Source organism: Lacerta agilis, chromosome 2 (genome assembly GCF_009819535.1).
Source record: "Lacerta agilis isolate rLacAgi1 chromosome 2, rLacAgi1.pri, whole genome shotgun sequence".
Lineage (NCBI taxonomy): Eukaryota > Metazoa > Chordata > Lepidosauria > Squamata > Lacertidae > Lacerta > Lacerta agilis.
In genome coordinates, this window is record NC_046313.1 from 85859037 (window position 1) to 85879052 (window position 20016).

Below are 20016 nucleotides of genomic sequence, written 5' to 3' on the forward strand. Positions count from 1 at the left end.
TACTAGTGAAGAAATTGAGAAAACAATTTTGCAAATGCTTGCATAGATGGCTGTTGGAGTGTAGCCCCCTTCGCATGAGAAGCTCTTTTTCCAGCCAAGCATGTGAAATACTGGTTTGCATATCATGCTGGTCAGTGCAGACTGTGAGAAAAACAGCCTTTCTAATCGGCTGCAAATGAATTTTAATTTCCCAGCTACTGTAAAGAGGTATAATGCTTTATATTCTCTCAGTGAGACTGTCCTTTTATAACCAGGGATAACAGTGGCACGTATTGGACCGAATTTGCACAATCCCTTAAAATGCCAGAAACGTGGTAGGCTGAGGGACTGAATCCAAATTCAGAACTTACCCCAGAAAGAACAGATCTATTTCTGCACCACAGCATTCCTGGCAATCGTAACTGTATACTCGTGTCTCATAGTGTTTTTGCCTCATAGTGTTTTTATCCTGCGTTGGTTATGTTTTAAAAAATACATGATAAAATATCCAAACTATTTGAACTTCAGGGGCACTAAGGGCACAATAAAACACATGAAAATGCACAGCATTCCCATCTTTCTCCAAGGGGTATTCCTTCCACACATATAGAGACAGCACATAGTACAGACCCTTGCGCCATCTTCTCCAGCTCTCAAAAGCAGTTCTTTTCCACCTTGCTTGTCGCCTCTTATCACCAAAGAGGCCTTTCTATTGCTATTATTGTTCCAGTGCCTTCCAACAAGTTTATATAGTTAGAATTTCTGTAAAGTCTTTCAATCAGGGTATTAGGGCCTGCGGCTGCCACCTCCTCCCACTCTTAGGCAAAGCTTACTGAATGCTTCCAAAGTTACACTGGGAGTAAGGAATGTGTCCCTACCAGGTTTGTCTTATGCAATGGGTTGCTAGTCCATGCCAGTGGTTTCCCCCCTGGGAAGTGTTGAAAAGGAAAAGCCAGCCATACTGTGTTCAGAAGGGAGATGTCTGTGGCTCTCCAGATACTGTTGGACTACACCTAACATCATATTTACCCATTGGCCATGCTATCTGGGACTGCTGAACACCTGAAGGGCCACATGTTGCTGGACTCCCAGCAGTCCCAGCCATCATGGCCAGTGGGTAAGTATGATCATAAATAAATTCTGTGTGCAAAAATTGATGATGATCCTTTGGAAGTGAAAGATGAACTGGGGCAGACATAAAATAATAGAATTGTAGAGTTGGAAGGGAAGGGTCATCTAGTACAACCTCTTTCGATGCAGAAAGCATTTGCCTATTGCTGACCTCAACCCACATTCCCAAGTGAGTTTTACTGTAAGTTATCCATAAAAGTATGGACAAGCTCCTGTGTCTCTACTTCCCCCCCCCCCCTTCCTTGTCCTGTCTGTCTTCATACCCATTGTTGCTTCTTGGCTCTCTTTTGCCCTGTATCCTCCCCTCTTCTTTCGGAGTGGGGAGTTGGCATTGTACCCTTGAGATACAGGTGAGTCCATGTCCTAGGTACCCCACATTCAAATTGACAGATATATGAGGAAGACATCAAGGTGGTAATGGTCACATAATATGGTTGGAGCCAATGCACTCGTCCTCACAGTGACCTTTCCCCTTCTAGGTTTTTTTTTATTTCCAGTCTTTGAAATCTTTCCCTGCCATTGTATTCAAGTTGATGTTTTGTTGATCTCTTTTGTTCCATTTTTCTCAGGCCCCCATGTCTTCCCCCTAAGCCACAGAAAATGAGGAGACCTAGGCCTCTCTCAGTCTATAATCATAAACTCTTTAACGGCAATATGGAAACATTCATTAAGGTACTTGCTGTCTAACAGTGAGAGTCTGTGGACACTGTGGATGTAATGGTAGCATTTTTTTCTCTTCTAACTGCTGACCTGTTTCCTTCTCTTGGACCTGGCCTTTCCCATGCACTGCACATCACACCATTAAAGTGGTTAGTATGCCTCTGCCTCAGTGACAATTTCTATTGGTGGCTGTTGCTCCTCCTTACTGCAATAGTGAGGCACATCACTCCTATTTGTGCCAACTGGGAGGGGTGAGATAAGTGTAATGACCCTTGTGGAACAGTATGGAAGCGCAACACTCTTTGTGCCTGTCAGCATGCTAATTGCAATCTGCCATATCTTATCACTGCAGGCAGAACTACCGAGGTTTTATAAGCTGCTGTTTATATGAACATCCTGGAATTTAAATGCAGCACGCCTGCCTTCCGTTAAAAGAGATTTGCAGTGGATCAGAGTTAAACAAAAATCCTTAAAAGATTTCGGTGCTCAGGCTGATACGGCTCTTTGTAATTTAAGAAAGGCAAGATGCTATTAGCAGAAACAAAATGTATACTCAACGATTTATTCCACAGGCAGAAAACTCCTGAATGTTTGTTTTGAAGGAAAGTGACAGAGGGGAGTGGCTGAGAAAGTTTGATACATGTTGAGGTACCCTTCCTACCCCCTACTTCTGGGATATTCTGGATGTCCACCTTTAAAAGAATAATAAAGTCAGTGCTATTTTTCTAGAAAAAGAAGTGCCAGAACTCACCATGAACACCTCCCTTGTTCTCTTAGAATGGCAACGCCGCCCACCTAAGAGATGCCAGAGCTGAGTTCCAGTGAATTCTGGTTAATAAATGCCCTGGATATAATAATAATAATAATAATAATAATAATAATAATAATAATAATAATAATAATAATAATAATAATAATTGAATATTTCAGCAACTTGTTCTCCAGTGGCTGTGAGAAAAAAGAAACAACAAGCTTTTGGCTCACAGTTTGTAAGGATTGAGTGGGGTGGGGGGAGCTTTCTGCATACCTGTCCTGTGTATGGCTCACTGAATGACAATTTTCAGTATTTTATTTACATGAGCCTAATACAGTTGTGTTAAAACTGTTCAGCAAAGTTGTGCATGTCTTTAAATAAGCATTTGACAGGCTCATTTTTACGTCCCCACTCCATACCATAAAAGATTAATATGCACAACATCCTGGATTGCACTGAGTGTTACAGAAGAAGATGCATTGATCTCGCTTCTATTTGGAAAGAGCTATGGTTTAACAGACATTGAGGAAATAGAAGCTTTGAGTGGGCTGAAGAATTGCTGCCATTTTGGAGTCAATCTCCATTCAGCATTCAGTTTTATGCCTTAGGCACAGCTTAAAAATAGGACGCTGATTTAGGAATTTAGAAAGATTTGTATTCTTTAAAGCAGTACTGATTATTGCAAAGAGAAACACATTTAAGCTTTCCTGTTATTATTCTAGCACAGGAGCAAATTGCTTTTTTAATGGCTCCAGTAGTCTTAACTTCAGTAGTCTTGTCTCTGATTTTGTGTATATACATGGGGAGCAGACAGCTTTAAAAGTCTATGGTGCATGTTAAGCAAGTCAAGTCGAAGAGCTTCTCCTGCTCTTAGGACTTTGCCACCACAGGGTCTAATGTATATCCCAGAGAGAAGTGTGAAGGCATTCAGTGCAATTCTACTAACTAGGTGTGGCCCTTTAAAGCTGTCATATATAAACTGGTCTGAGATCTTTTTGGAATAAGTAAAATCAGGATGTGACATCACAGTTGAGTTTCCCCCACTTCTTTTAGCCACATCAGCAGCCGTGGCCAACCCTGTAGCTATCATCCCTCTGAGCAAAGTGCACCAGAAAGAGTCTTGCTAACTTTGGCTAGACTCCCTCCTTGCATGGAAGAGCACCACACATAAAGATCAGTGCTGTCACAAAACCTGGCCAGGAACTGTGAGGCATGAGTTCCCTGAGCAGTCAAAATATTCATGAATGATGCCATTTTGTGCTAGTTCAGCCATCTGTTGTGAGGGGCTTCATAACTCCCAGAGCAATGCACTGATCAACATGTTGTTACTGCATGTCCCAATATCTAACACTGATACCACTTCAAACCATTCAGATGTATAATGTTCTGCCACCAGCCACCCCAAAAGTGAAACTCTGGATACCTTCAAGGGTAGAGTCTCATGATTATTTTTTCTATGTCGAATGTGACTTTTTCAGTAGGTTGACACACATGACTTTCTGGAACTGGCCCTGTAAGTAGGAGCAGAACTATCATATAGCAGGGCCTCCAAGTCATAGAGTGACACCAATAGCATCAAAAGCCACTTGAGAGATCAAGAAGAATAAGCAGTGTTGCACTCCCCCAGTCTTTCTCCTAATGAAATTCATAACTTTGGGCAAACAAAAACCATTCCAGTACAGAAACAAACTCTAGAACCACCAAGATAATTTGCTTCATCCAACCCCACCTGAAACTGACCAGCCACTACTTTTTAGCTGGTTCCTTCTAGTGATTATAAACATGTTAGGACTATCAAATGTATTTTTTAAAATTATTCCAGTCAAATTAAGCTTTATATTTTAATATTAATTAAATCAACATATTCAGTGTTGCGCCAAAGGAACTAATGCCTCTAGAAATCTATCTGAAAAGGATTGACCCACTTCCAGTGAAGAGATTCCTGAAGGAAACTAGTGGTGGTGAATTTTCAAGCAATAAGGTTATAGTGTCAGATCAAAACCAAAGCAGCAGCTCTATGTTTTCCTAGAAGCAATGGCTGCTTCAGGGTAAGAAGAAAAAGAAAGCTTGCCTCCATTTAAACTGAGCTTTCTTAATAACTCCAGAGAGAGAAATATTACTCTGATGTGATAATTCTATTTGTTCTCCTGTGATTGTTTCTTATGCCCCAGGTGGCAAAATGGATGGTTAAGTACATTCTAAAGTATGCTCCATATATATATATATATATATATATATATATATATATATATATATATATATATATATATATATATAGTTGAGGTATACAGTATTAATTATGGGCCTCAGCCACAGAAATTTAACAACAAAGAAATATCTACCCATTCGGAAAGGTTTGCTTTATGTATAGATTGATATTACCGGTAAGACTTTACATTGTTTTCTACACAGAAGGCCTTCAAAGAAGCTTACAAAATAAAATGTCAAACTAAAATATAAATATAAAACAATGCACATATAAAAATTAAACGAGAGCAGCAAAATAATAATAATCAAAACCACCCACATAGAGGAAGAACTGTGTCACAGAAACAAACTTCCAACAGCCAACTAAGGCATGCCCATAACTTGACGGGCAAAATCTTCACTTTCTTGCCAGCAGGGCTGTGAGATAGTCTTGCTGATGCCTGTGAATGTGGATATCTGAGGAGGGGGTGGTGTCTGTTAGAAGAACTAAATACGGGGATGAGGAGAATGCAATAAATTATTATAAGAGTAATCTGAAAGTTGGTCACTGAGGACAAGAGATTGCATACTAAGCAGTTATATGGGGTGTTGGAGCTTCAACTAGATCCTTCTAAGCTGCCATTGCATTTGAGCTTTCATAGCCTCTGGAAGCTGTGCTTACTTTAACTGATCTTATTCTTGCTTAATCTTTTCTTTTTTCCCTACTTTGGTGCTTTGTTTGCTTATCAGAGGAAGAAGGAATGCTCGAACCAGAAACCAGGTATTTACTAGAAGAGGCCCTCCCCTTTCTGGGGGAAAAATATCATATATGTTTATATAATATGAGCACAATCTAAATTTAAGGGAAACAATTGTAATCCCTTGACAAAAATATGCTATACTCTTATAGTTCACATTACGTTTTTAGTGATGCATACAAAAGCCAAAACTCACGCAAGGATAACTTTCCCCCTTGCCTTCCTCTGTGATTGTTTGCCTCTAGGCAACAGTTCTTGGTTTGAAGACATTTGAATGGTACAACGAAGCAATATTCATTTTTACAGAAGGCCTGGCTCATAGCTGCATTTCTGTAAAGTGATAGTTATGATCCAGCAGCATAATACCCCATACGTTGCTTCAGACTAAGTCAGATTGATTACAGGGACCAGCTTCTAATTTATGATTTTCTCAAAGCTGGCAGTATGTAGGATATGTGAAGCGCTGTTTCAAAAACTTGCAGCGATTGTTATCTTAATTTACTGCTAACTCTATGATTAAACTAATGGTGCTCTTTTTCCAACCTGAGACTTTTTGTGCAATCTTTGCTAGAATGTGTTTTCTAAAGCACTGACTTCATCAAATCAGTATTCTCAATTTTTCTTTATTTGATTGTTATTTCAAAGGATTCAGGACAGGCTATTCCACTTGTGGTCGAAAGTTGCATTCGGTACATCAACTTATATGGTAAGTTCTTTTGGTAACCTCCCCATTGGCTATAGTTTTTCTAAGAAACTCTCTCTGTTCAAGAACAAACTTCTGTCTGAAATGCAAACAGATATGCCTGTTTCGTTGCTTAATCATATGGGCCTGAGTCTTAATTATTGTTATTTTATATATCATTGATTTAGCATCAACACAATAACATTTTGTGTGATAAATTCTTGGGTTGCATGTGCTGTTGCTGGCTTTTGTGGACCTCAACCCAGACACTTGTGAAAGAAATCAACTGATGCCTTTCCATCTATTGTAGTGTATCCAAGATAAAGTATCAGCATTGTTCTAGTGCAGGGTAGGTGATGTAAGGCCCATTAACAATATTCAGTTTATTCAAGGTTTTCTCTGTTGGGAAAAGTTCTCTTTCTCTCCCACCAGCTGTCATGGACTGGCTGGATGCATAGGAGTGGTGGGACTTAGTGAGCAGGAAGAGGCTGCAGAGAGCAGGCCAGAAGCAGAAGCTGGAGAACAGAGGGGGCCAAGAGGCAGAGATGAGACAGGCCGCTGCAGAATCCAGGGAGTCTCCCCCTCCTGCTTTGACCAGCCCCCCTCCCTACAGTCTCCCAGAACACACAGGGAAGTGAAGAAGGTGGAGCAGAGAAAGATAAGGAGTCACAGTCTCAGATTACTTGGGAAGGACCAGGGGAGGAGGAGGCATAGAGATCTATGGGAAGGCAGGGACCTTCAGTCTTTGCAACTGCCTCGTTGGGGCAAGATATACTGGGAAGAGTTGCTGTGCACAATAGACCTGAGCTGTTTTGTTTCTTTGACTAAAGAATTAATTTCACTGACACCTTGTGAGTTATTGCTGATCTGCTCTCAACACCCGCCCTGACACCCGCCAAACAACAACTGTCCAGACCATAGCAGTGCACTCACTGGTTTGTAGGCTGGGTGAAACCCTTGGTGGACTATGGATAACATCTGAGCCTTCGGTTGCCTGCACTAGTACTAGAGCAGGGGTCCCCAAACTAAGGCCCGGGGGCCGGATGCAGCCCAATCGCCTTCTAAATCCGGCCTGTGGACGGTCCAGGAATCAGCATGTTTTTACATGAGTAGAATGTGTCCTTTTATTTAAAATGCATCTCTGGGTTATTTGTGGGGCATAGGAATTCGTTCATACTGTACTTGGTTTTTTCAAAATATAGTCCAGCCCCCCACAAGGTCTGCGGGACAGTGGACCCGCCCCCTGCTGAAAAAGTTTGCTGACCCCTGTACTAGAGCATTTAGAAGTGAAAATCAGTCCTAATTTACATTTTTCTCAATTATATTTTTAATCTTTCATTATTATTATTATTATTATTATTATTTGAATTTATATACCGCACCATACCCGGAGCTCTCAGGGCGGTTTGCAAAGGAAATACTGTAAATGAATGATATTCTAAATTGAAATAAATGACTGATATTCAAAATACTGCAATAAGCCTTTCTTTTGCCTCTTGTTTTATGTCCAGGTCTACAACAACAGGGTATTTTTAGAGTTCCTGGGTCTCAGGTTGAAGTCAATGATATCAAGAACTCATTTGAGAGAGGTATGTGAGAAGTCTCTGTTTCTCACAAAATGATGTGAAGCTGTTTTCCTTCCACCTTGTAGTGCAATACACAAGCTCCACCTTGTAGTGCAATACACAAGCTCTAGTAAAGGGTGATGCAGACAAGAATCTGTCCTATTTCCCACATAGCAGAATGTTGTAGCCCAGGTTGCAGCATGTGAATACTGTTTCACCTCTGGATCTTTCGAAACCTAAGGCTGAGCTTTTACTGGCACAAGTGGTTTTTTTTTAAGTGAAAGCCTCATAAGCTGTTTTCAGTGCCAGAATTCAGCCCAATCAAGAAGACACAAGTCTTGACCATATGCAGAATGTCTTTTCTTTTTCTTGTGAAATGAGTGTTGTAAAATGAGTGTTATAAATATCTATTCCATTTTAGGCAAGTTTCTTTCAGAAATATTAAATACGACCAGATGTTAACATCCGCAAATGAAAGATAAATACTTCAGTGTGCATTTTCCTGTCATATTTTATCCTATGGTACATATTTTTAATGCGTGTTTGGAGCCAAATACTAAAGTCAGAGAAGTTTAAAATCTGATGGATAACTACACTCTAATCCATGTATGTTTAGTTCAGAAGGTACAAATTAAGTCACTTTGCTTAAAAATACAGAATGTACTAAGTTATCTTCCATCCCCGTATCTACAATATTTATGTTATAATCATGTTACGATGAAATTCTGTTCACGGCAGTTTGTTGTCTATATTGTTTCATAAGACCAAACTCTAAACCATTGGGCGTATTACATGCTGAGCAAAGTTACTGTATTTTTCTGTGAATAAGACACCCCCGTGTATAACAAGACCCTTATTTTTTGGAACGCAAAATTCAGAAATCAATATTTTAAACATCAAACAGAACAACTTTGACATTTTATTAAATATTCAAAGCACTGGCACTAGCATGGAACCCCCAATGGTGCCTGGGGTGGGGTGGGTGGGCAGCAGCGGACCACTAGCACCTGAAAATTGTTGAGCTTTTTTGGGGAGATCGCTCAAACCGGGCACCTGGAAAGGACAGTGGCTATGGCCTCTTCCCGGCAGCCATGGGAAGATACCGGTAAGTAGGGGGGGGGTTTAGAACTCCTATGCATTCGCCATTGTGTATAAGACCCCCCCCCCCAATTTTTGAATAAATAAATATAGCAAAAAGCATTGTCTTATACATGGAAAAATTCAGTACCTTCCTGAATCATCCCTAAAATAGGGAGGCTGAAATAATATCAAATGGCAGTACTCACTGGCTTAAAATTTTCTCTATGACTCCACATTATCCTGATATCAGTAACCTCTGATGTGTTATAAACTAGTGTCATGCCATTTAAAACAATACTATATTAAATGACTGGATGAAAGAATTACTCTGATCTTTCCCTTGCTTATTAAGTGCTCTGGATTTTCTGCCTAATCCAGAAGTGGAATTTAATGGTATAAACCTTTTATTTATTCATCCAGGTGAAGATCCCCTTGCTGATGATCAAAATGAACGTGACATTAATTCTGTTGCTGGGGTCTTAAAGCTGTATTTCCGAGGACTGGAAAATCCACTCTTTCCTAAGGAAAGATTTCAAGACTTGATCTCTACTATAAGTAAGTACAAGTCAGTGATTTGTAATGAACCATGCGGGTGAACAATGCAAGTCATGGTATCTGTTGTTCTCTAATTTACTTCTGTATTAGGAGGTTTTTGATGTTTCATGTTTTACTATGTTTTTATATATTTTTATATGTGTTGGAAGCTGCCCAGAGTGGCTGGGACAACCCAGCCAGATGGGCAGGGTATAAATAATAAAATTGTTATTGTTATTAGTATTAATTAGAAAACCATGTTCTAGCAACAACAGTAGGTCCATTTTTCTCCCTTTACATTCTTGTTTCTTTCTCTCCTGCCTATTCTCTGTCCCTACTTTTCTACTACATTGCCAGAGAGTACCAAATGGAATCAGTACTATAGTGTTATATCTCTGTCTATCTATACCTATATCTATATCTATATATCTCTATCTCTATCTCTATCTCTATCTCTATCTCTATCTCTATCTCTATCTATCTATCTATCTATCTATCTATCTATCTATCTATCTATCTATCTAATCCAGTAGTGAACTCAAGTACTGAGTGCCAACAGCAATGTAGCAAAAATTAGTCTGCTGATAAATGAGAGTGTGGTATTAGCAGGCTTGGGGAAATGCCAAGATTTTCAGAAATACAAAAAGAAAAACCCTTTAGGAAAAAAAACCAGGAGAACACCTGCCTTTAAGAGCCATTTAGGAGGAGGATGCACAGTAGCTATGGAATGCCTAATGAGGGGGGAGCAGAAGGTGTGTCTGTGTTAATGGAATATTCTGGAAGAGTGCATGACTGACTGATTGGAAGACTGGCCAGGAGCACTCCACATTGGTTCAGGATCCTGTGTGTGTGATAATTTCAGTGTTACATATTTTTGTGGTGTATTACATTCTGACACTGTTTTAAATGGAAGAGTGGATATTTCATGTTTGAGAGCTGCTCCCACCCAAACTCCCACCATCTGGTTTGAACAAAAAATGTAAAAGGTTAGAGAGGAAAAAATACAGCTTATCATCTCATACGGCTGTGAAGGAAGAAAGGCTTGCAGAGTGCAAAGCAGCCTTCTCTCTGGAGCTTAAACTGCAGACTGCCGCACAACAGAAAGCTGATTTGATTTCCCTTGGCCGATGCTAACTTAAGCTGAGAGACTTTTGGCAGCGTATAACGTTGTGCATGTCACAGGGCATTTGCATGCCCTGGGAGTCTGCAGTGCCACATAATCCACTGTTTATTATGTGGTTGGGAGGGAAGGCTCACTCTCAAAACAAACAGGAAGTTCCCTGTCACTTGGGCTGGAATGAAGACTGGAATTTGCATGAAACTCTGATGTGGAAAACAGCAGCAAATATGAATACAAATTCATGCAGCCTAATGCCATGCAGTGCCCAGTCAAGATGGACCAATTAAAATTGCATACCAATGTTCAAGCTACTTTTGAATAGGGGCTCTTTTATATTCATAAAGCCAGCTTGTGAATATTTTTTACATATCATTTATTTATTGTTAGCTGTTTTTGATAACCACTATGTTGTAAATGCAGTATGGAAAAAAGATATTTAAATAAAATAAATCATAGCTTGACTTTTTTTTTAAAAAAATTATTATTTACTTTTTTTGAACCAATATTAATGCACAAAATACCTTTTGTTAATGAATCTTGGGGCCTCCTAGGGAAAATATAGCTGAACAACCAAACAAAAACCAGGCTGTTTACCCAGATTTCTCCCATGCCTTAAGCAAAACACACAGGTTTCTTGTTAGGCAGAGAACAGAGCAACAGCACCAAAGCTAGAAATGAATTTTGCTTGGTGTGTTAGGTAAAAGTATCAATTGAAGCTCAAGTGTCTAGTACAGTGGTACCTCTGGATACGCACACCTCCGGTTGCGTATCCTTCAGGATGTGAACGCGGCAAACCCGGAAGTATTTTTCCGGGTTTCGCCGTGTGCGCAGAAGCGGTCCCGCTGGTTGCAGAAACCTTGGGATCCGACCAGAGCTCTGGAATGGATCCTGTCTGCCACTGGAGGTACCACTGTATTCCATTGTTGCTGGAAATGGAGTTGGTCTGCTAATTGTGTGTGTGCCTGATTGTGAACCTCAATGGACTGCTGTACATTCTTATGTTGCAGAAATTGAAAGCCTTGCAGAAAGAGTGCACCAGATCCAGCAAATCGTTATTACCTTGCCACGGGCCGTCATCATTGTCATGAGATATCTCTTTGCTTTCCTCAACCAGTGAGTCTTTTCGCCTGCTGCTTACTATTTAATGGAGCTGTAAATTCCCTTCCCTTGTAAACTGCCTTCCTTTTTGCTTCTCCTCCTCCTCTCTCTTTCCTGTTCAAACCCAGTCCTTGGGCAGTAAGGGAGGGGTGCCACTTGACCCTTGCTATCTGCGATGGCTGCCTTTCACCCAGCTGTGGAGCGCCTGTTTGTGTTTAATAGTTGATGGCTTGGTGATGCCGCTGTGGGTTGCTTGTATTTGCAGCTTGTCACAGTACAGTGATGAGAACATGATGGATCCTTACAACCTGGCCATCTGCTTTGGACCAACTTTGATGCATATTCCAGATGGGCAGGATCCAGTGTCCTGCCAGGCTCATGTCAACGAGGTCATCAAAACTATCATAATCAATCATGAAGCCATCTTCCCTAGCCTCAGGGAGCTGGAAGGACCCGTTTATGAAAAATGCATGACAGGTGGTGAAGAGTACTGGTAAGGAGATCAGGATTAAAATGTAGATTTGGTATATTGAAAGTGTGTGTGTGTGTGTGTGTGTGTGTATAATAATAATATATATATTAGACTTGACACAATTCATGCTGTGGTCCTCTATGCCTGCTATTTGTATTGGTGCTAATGACAACTTTTTCTTGGATGCAAATAGCAGGTGCAGGAGGTCTGATCCAGGTTGGGTTTTAAGCCCCTTATCCCTGCAGGCAGAATAGAATGCTAATCCAGATCATTTCTCTGTGTCTGCAGTTTACTTTTAAGAAACCAATTGCTATTTGAGCTAGGAGATAGTAATTTATGCTGTCAGGAGATGCAGGGGTATTACTTTGATGTATCTGCTTTTAAAAAAAAATGCAGTGCAAAGAATCACTCCTTTTGTTTTTAAGTCTCTTTGGCGGCAGTCCTAACCCCGCTTACCTGGGAGTGCTACCTGTTAGTTGCCAGAACAGGTTTGAAATAGTATTGTATCTGCTAGAAGTTAGGTAGCCAAATAGGGCCATGACCTTCTGACTTGCTTTTATTTCGTGAATATATGCTGGATTCCAGAGCAAAATTCCATCTAGTCCAGCATCCTACATCCCACAGGGGCTCCAACCCAATGCTTTCTGGAATCTCATAAGCAAAGCAACAAGGCAAGAGCCCTTTCCCACTTTTGTTCCATATCACATATTCAGTGGCATGCTGCCTCTGAATGCGGAGTTCCTATATAACCATCATGGTTAATACCCATTGATAAACCTATTTTCCATTTAACATACATATTCTATTCCTCTTTGGAGCAGGGGGAATGAGTTCCATGTCTTCAGAAACCTACCAGTCTCTTCCTATACTCCTTCAAGTAGGACTAACATTGGCATAAGCATATTTATATTTATTAATGTAAATGTTTAAGTTGCACTTTCATTAAAAAATAAACAAACAAACAAAATGGTGTCCAACGAAAAAAGATAACCTTACAATAACATCAATAAAGACTGGTTGGTGTTTGTTTGTTTTTTAATCATGTTACAAGTCCTGTCTGACCCGTACAGTTTTCCAATGATGTCTAAAAGAAGGCAGGGATGACTCATTCAGATCCTCTGGTATGGAATTCCACAGCACAGGGCCTGCCTATGCTAAAGGCTTAGTCCTTGGTAAAGGCTGCCCAAACCTCAAGACTCTCCTGCTAATGTGGAGATGTGTTTCCAGGGCCCCTCAGTGTGGCACCGTAGCATTTGAATTGTTCCTAAACTTGTCTGTGAAAAGGACGAAATTTGCATGCGAATTTCTCTTCCTGTTCTCCTTGCAGCCCAGCTGGGTCTTAAATGATGACCTCTGGAGCGAAGGGGCAAGTTCTGGATGGTGAAAGTGGTGATAGAACTTGCATAGCTCTTCCTTTATTTCCCGCTCAGAAGGCAGCTGGTTCTTACAGTGGTTTTTTATGAAGAATTGGAGCAGATGGTGACGATTGTGTTGACAGCTTGCTTGGGTCCTGCTCACCAGTCACTATTGGCCTCTGTGATGGAAGCAAAGCCCAGGAATGTTTCCACTGGATCAATAAATTCAAATGGGACCAGCTAGTAGAGAGAACATTTCCTGTCATGTGAGCTTAGGGTTTCCAGCAAACACAAATATGTGCTTCCCTGACTTACTCAGGCAGGAATAACAAAATCTGTTCCCTGACAAACCCGTATTAGAGATCCAATGGTGTTTAGTTCCATATTTCATTTGCTGCGAAATTAAGACCTTAGATCTAGGAAATGTGGATCTGTGTGTGCATTGAGTAGCAAGGAACTGTCAAGTCTTTCCTTTCTCTTTTAAAACTTGTGTGTATTTACTTGACCTATTTTAATTCTAGTGACAGCCCGCACAGTGAGCCAGGCACCATTGATGAAGCAGACCATGACAATGGCACGGAGCCACACACCAGCGACGATGGTGAGTGTAGAAACAAGAGGTAGAAATGAGCCTGAGGAAGGCTATCAAGAGCTGTGTGTGGAGAACAGCAACATGCATTTAGTTCCTAATCAGATTACCCTGGACTAACATATGGCTGCTTCCAGGGGAAGATATGTCTGAGTTTGGCAGTGCAAGCGGATACTGATGAAGTGCCTTGATAGATATGTAATCAAAGTATACCATATGGGAGCATACTAGGTTACCTGTTTTATTTGTGATTTCATTCCAAGGCATTATGGGAGTTGGCCTTTATGCCCTGGTTAACAAGGTAACCTTTCCTTCCATTTGTCCTGAAAATGGCATCTCTGGATTGTTTGTTGTTTTATATTTGTTGTTCCAGTGTCATGGGAATAAAAAAAAATGGAGATGTTGTTGTGATAAAATAACTATTTGAGTGGCCTGTAAACTGTTATGTTCACCACCTAATATGCTTCTGGTACGCTTCCCAGGAAGAACAGTGATAGAACTTAACAATAGAAATCTATAGTGGGTTTTTTAAAAAATGAAAATAAGTGATGGCAGCCTTTTGAAACTGGTGGAACCTTTCCAAAAGATTTGGTGAGTTTTAAATCAAGCTGTCAACACAGCCCCTCTCATTAATAATTTGTACCTCCTCAGCTTGATACTTTCTCACTATGGAATCTGCTCCTTTTTGTTTACTCTCTGCTGAATTTAAAGTGCTGCAGCAGTTAAAGGAGCTAGAGTCTATTCTTGCAAAAGGGTGTTCACATTTTTCCATTTCTAAGACAAGATCCCACTTTTGATTAAATCTGTGCTATCTTCAGGACTTGCCATGACCACAGAAAGATTGTTGCATAGATAGATAAGGTTTAGACTGTGGAAACCTGCTTAAAATTATGCATCAATAATAAGGGCTGAGCTGGAAGTACTCACTTTTAGGGGGACATTTTCAGCAGTGTTGCAGATCACCTCCCCACCCCCTTTTGATTATTTTCCAGGAATTGCTTTGAAAGTCTTCACTATTAATTTGCATTACTTCTTCTGAATTGACTTTGCCCTTAATGATGCTACCTTTGTAATGAAATATATAGCCTCATAGCATCATAAATTCACTATCTGACCCTTGATGGCTAGAATCATTCATGTGAGTAATCCAATAAACAGTACTCTTACTCTAAATTGCCTTAATTTCCACCAGCATATAGTAAAATCTTATTGGCTATGGAGCACTAGAAGGTAATCACACTCACTATGTGATTCCTGATTGACTGGGATCACCAGTGTGAGGGAAAGAGAAAGGAACGGGGCTGGGGGGACCAATGTCACGGAATAAAAGAAACTGAATATTCTCACAACTAAAACATTTCTGTAGCTATAATTCACCCCATCCCAAAATACTTATTTTCAGCTCAAAAATATGAACAGAAGGATATCGGGCAATACCCTTAAGGAACTCAATTGGGTTCCTTCATTCGATGTTAAATTTCACACCTTCATGATTGGGGGACAGGGGGGATTTGTATTCTATCCATGCACACACCTACCCATCCATCCTTATTTTTATTTTTATTTTACAGACTGAACAAGTTTGATTTGGACATCAGTGAGAATTAATAAACCTGGAATCACATGTTGCCATTTCAATTGGCTTATTTTGCAGATTAGAAAACATTGTTACAGAATCCTGCCTGTTGCATGACTCTGCATGCATGTTGTCTGCTTGCTTTGTGGTCTTCATTCCATTAATATTCTCCCTTCAATGCTGCAAATAAAGTCCAGTGCCCTATTGATGCATGATGGGGGAGGGTTCAAAACAGTTGAAATGCACTAAAGGCCCAAGACGGGGAGAAGGGACAAAGAATAATTCAAATAATTGAAGATGGATGTTTAAAGGGAGGAAGGAAGGGAGATGTCAACCTTCATTTTTCACTGTTGGTGACTAACAACCCACCTCAACTGAAAAGGAAAGGCAAGCAAGCTTCCATTTAGGCAATTTTATGCTTGAATGATTATGTTAATAGTTCTGATTGGAGTTTCTGGATGATTAACCATGACACAAGCATGGAGAAGAAGAGTTGTTTCATTTTATAAATTTACATACTCTCTTCTAGTCTCTTTCCCCTCCCCACCTAACCCACAGCCCTAGTGAGGAATTCTCAGATTCTGTGAGATAACCGCATTAGCCACCACAGTTATCTCCACTTCTGCGAGAGTCCTTTATAGATTCTGCCTGTTGCTACCAAATGTCACTTTATTTGGACTGGGTAAAGAGGTAAGATACCTTTCCCAATATTGCCCAAGACGGGTCTTGAAGTCTGTTCCTAAAACTGTCTCTACCTTCCTGCACACAGGAACGTAATAATTGATCTGCTAGACCTGCTCATGGTTCTTTGGGCCCAGCATTCTGATTCAAACGGTGCCCAGGGAAAAAAATCATAATCAAGATGATATGGTATACTGTGCTTCCAGGTTGCTGTTGCCAACATACCATCTGAATTGCCTGTAATCATGGGGATTCCATTTAGCTGTCATGACTAATAGCCACTGATAGGACCCTGCCCTTCATGAGTGCATCTACTCTTCATTTTTTGAAACCATTTTATTCTGGAAGCAAATTAGAGTTCGTTTTTGTTTTTGTTTATTTAGAGACAGGTAGATTGAAAGAAGCATTGTGCTCATCCTATTTTTGTCTTTGGTAAACAGATTTTGGCACATTTCAATGTTGCTTCAGAAAAACTATGAAATGTGTCTCATCAGAGACAATGGGGGAGGGTGTGTGTGTGTGTGTGTGTGTGTGTGTGTGTGTACACATACATATATCTTATGGGAAGTTAAAAACTTTTTCAAGTATCTTGAGCAGACCATAGTTTTCATGCTGGGAAACCCAGCCAAATGGGCGGGGTATAAATAATAACTACTACTTCTTTTTCTTCTTCTTCTCTGTTCCATGCCAAAGCCACACCTCCTTGTCAGATTATTTTATTGTTATCTGGATATTAAGTGAAGCCCTGTTTATCATTAGGTGCTGTCCCAAACAAACTTGTTTCCCCTTAATTAAAATGTTACATACCTAAAGTCCATTTTCCCAGTTTAGTTTTGTCTTTGGATCTTTGACATGCTATTCTAGGGATGGGAGGGGCTTGAGGGGTTTTTTTGTCTTCCAAGAAAGATAACTGAACATCTAAAGAAATGAAATTGTTCTAAGGAAGTGCTTGATGGCATCTGCTGGAAACCTTTTTTTAGAGTGGCCCAGGGAAGTGACATGTGGTTGTATAATATTAATCTGGCACACTGCAGTGAAGATTTGTTTTCATAACTTTGTGTTGCAGGGTAGCAACTTCTTATTCAGCTTCAGCCTCTAACTTTCTTGCATGTTTATGTGAGTCACTCCAAGGAGTAAGACAAGTGAAAAGTGGGAAAGATGGTCTCTCAGGAGACATCCTTAGCTTGATGGTATCCTGTGGGTAATTGGTCCTTTCAGGAATTTCCTGAAGTGAGCGATAGTCAATCTGTCACAGGGTGGGCTTATAGAAGGTCTAATAAGTGGCATAATCATTTGTCCAAGTGAACCAGACATTTCACTTTCTGCGTTGTATAGAGGAAACAGAGGTGTATACAGGCATGCCTCTGAACAATTACATCTTTTCTGCCTTATTGATGTTGTTCATGTGGTAGCCTTGGGATAGAAGACTACGAACTCCGCCTGTATTTCTGTGTAGTCTTACCAAATCTGAGGAAAGCTTGTTGATTTCAGGATAACCGTTCTGAACTTGCAGCCTGTGTACCCTGGATCAGGTAAACAAGCTCAAAGGACACTTTCTAGAATTTCTTTCCTCTGCTCATAATTAAAAAATATATGTAAAGAAATGTGTCAAAAAGAGCCATACACATCTGAATAAGTCATGGGTGGATTCCTCTGGCTTGCTTCCTAATATGCTTGATTTTATTTCAGGCTTTCTGGTGTGTGTGAACTTCTCCCAAGAAATTAGCCCAACATAGGAGATTTTGCCTCTAGTTTCCCCTGCCGTTTCCTCCTCACGCAAACCCTGTAGTTCAATTACAGTAGCAAGAAGTGCTAGATTTAAATAGGCTATGCCAGTTTCCCAAACTTGGATCTCCAGCTGTTTTTGGACTACAACTCTCATCATCCCTAGCTAGCAGGACTAGTGGTCAGGGATGATGGGAATTGTAGTCCACAAACAGCTGGAGACCCATATTTGGGGAACCCTGGACTACATCTTGCAGATTTCTCCTTAACTAGCTTATATGTATGCTCAGGAGCATCCAGGCCATTTATAAGTGGCCTACAAGGTTTCTCCTATCTCAAGCCAGCTCTTCCTGCCATAAGAACATAAGAAGGGCCTGCTGGATCAGGACAGTGGTTCATCTAGTCCAGCCTTTGTTCTCACAGTAGCCAGCTGGATGCCTATGAGAAGCCTGCATTTCCCCTCCACTTCTTTTGTAAAACTAAGTTGTCATTGGGACGAGGGTAGATGGGTGGTTAGCAGAGCAGACTGACTCATTGGGATCAACCCCAATTCTGAGATCTGTCGTATGCTGGGGCAGCTCAAAGTTGTATCCAGTTTCTTGAAAAGTGTATGTGTCTTCACAGTTGATGGTGTGCATCTGCATAACCCCGGCCTAGTATTTCATTCTCTCCCCCACCCCCCATGAAGAGATGCTATTTTACCAGTAATTCAGATTACTATAATAACATAATTTAAAAAAAAATGAGGCTAAAATCAAAGGCAGTCATGAAGCTTGTCACAGCATTAAATAAATATGTCATGAAAAAGGATGGTGTTAGCTGTACTGTGTAAACCACCCAGAGGTTTCAACAATTAATCAGTATACCAATTTTATTAAGAAAACTAAACATTTCAGTGAAATCTTATCTTACATCACAGAGTGTACTCCATTGCTTTCTTACTGCAGTTTCCTTTTAATTATCTCTCTCGTCTTCTCCCTCCTGTCTGCTTACAGAGGTGGAACAGATTGAAGCTATTGCCAAGTTTGACTACATTGGGCGGTCCCCACGCGAGTTGTCTTTCAAGAAAGGTGCCTCACTTCTTTTGTACCATCGAGCATCTGAAGACTGGTGGGAAGGTCGCCATAATGGTGTGGATGGCCTCATACCACATCAGTACATAGTGGTGCAAGATATGTAAGTGGGAAGAAGTTTGCTAAACAAGTGAAGTGCGATAGGTTAGCTGTTTGTTTTGGATGGAAATTGGTCTGTTGTCTTGTGCTTCACTCATAGAGTGGAGGGTGGGTTTATTTTCTTTTTCTTGATGCCCTCCTGCACATCCTTTTTAATGCCATTAATAATTGCACTTTTGGCAGAGTGCTGTGTTGCTCTTCCTCAACTGCATTCACATAAAAGCAAGACACTTTTAATATGTCTACTATGTTCTACAGGTAATGAGTCCAGGATAGTTTCAGTATGTAAGAGAGTGGTTGTATGTGTGTCAAATCCAGAATATGCTGAAATATTGTGATAGATTTGGCTAATAAATCTCGAATTCTTGATCTAGAAAAAGTCAAGCAGAAAACTTCCCCTTTGCACTCAGCATGTTCTTTGGATCAAAGTTGAGCTTTCTTGTGCTGTAAAAATGTTTTTACTATCTTTCCTCCTCATATTTGTGCATCATGCCCCATTCCACTGCAGAAGTGAAATATTCTTCCAGATGCTGACAGCTGCAAGCATGGAAATTCCAAAGAATTTGTTCAACAGAAGCCCTTCCCCCAACCTGCACACCACCCAAAAAACTATGGAGCATAGAGCCATATAATGCAGTGTTTTTCAACCACTGTTCCGCGGCACACTAGTGTGCCGCGAGGTGTTGCCTGGTGTGCCGTGGGAAAAATTGAAAAATTCAAGAGAATTACTTTATATATAGTCAATATAGGCACAGAGTTCATTTTTTAAACATTTTCTAATGGTGGTGTGCCTCGTGATTTTTTTCATGAAACAAGTGTGCCTTTGCCCAAAAAAGGTTGAAAAACACTGATATAATGCATAGCTTCCTTGAGTCTCTTCATCCATCCACATGAAAGA

At 40.4% G+C, this 20016-nt stretch overlaps 1 protein-coding gene across 4 annotated transcripts in view; it reads left to right on the forward strand.

Moving 5' to 3' along the window:
• Positions 1–20016, forward strand: part of SRGAP3 (SLIT-ROBO Rho GTPase activating protein 3) — a 183564-nt gene that overhangs the window by 154777 nt on the left and 8771 nt on the right. The window contains exons 12-19 of one of the 4 annotated variants that reach the window (XM_033141150.1): positions 5462–5492; positions 6115–6175; positions 7663–7740; positions 9217–9351; positions 11458–11563; positions 11814–12041; positions 13897–13976; positions 18942–19122. In XM_033141150.1, coding sequence (XP_032997041.1) covers positions 5462–5492; positions 6115–6175; positions 7663–7740; positions 9217–9351; positions 11458–11563; positions 11814–12041; positions 13897–13976; positions 18942–19122 — 900 coding nt within the window. Of the gene's footprint in view, positions 1–1679; positions 1783–5461; positions 5493–6114; positions 6176–7662; positions 7741–9216; positions 9352–11457; positions 11564–11813; positions 12042–13896; positions 13977–15535; positions 15724–18941; positions 19123–20016 lie in introns of those variants that run through there. The other 3 variants (XM_033141149.1, XM_033141152.1, XR_004426033.1) reach the window with 3 other exon arrangements.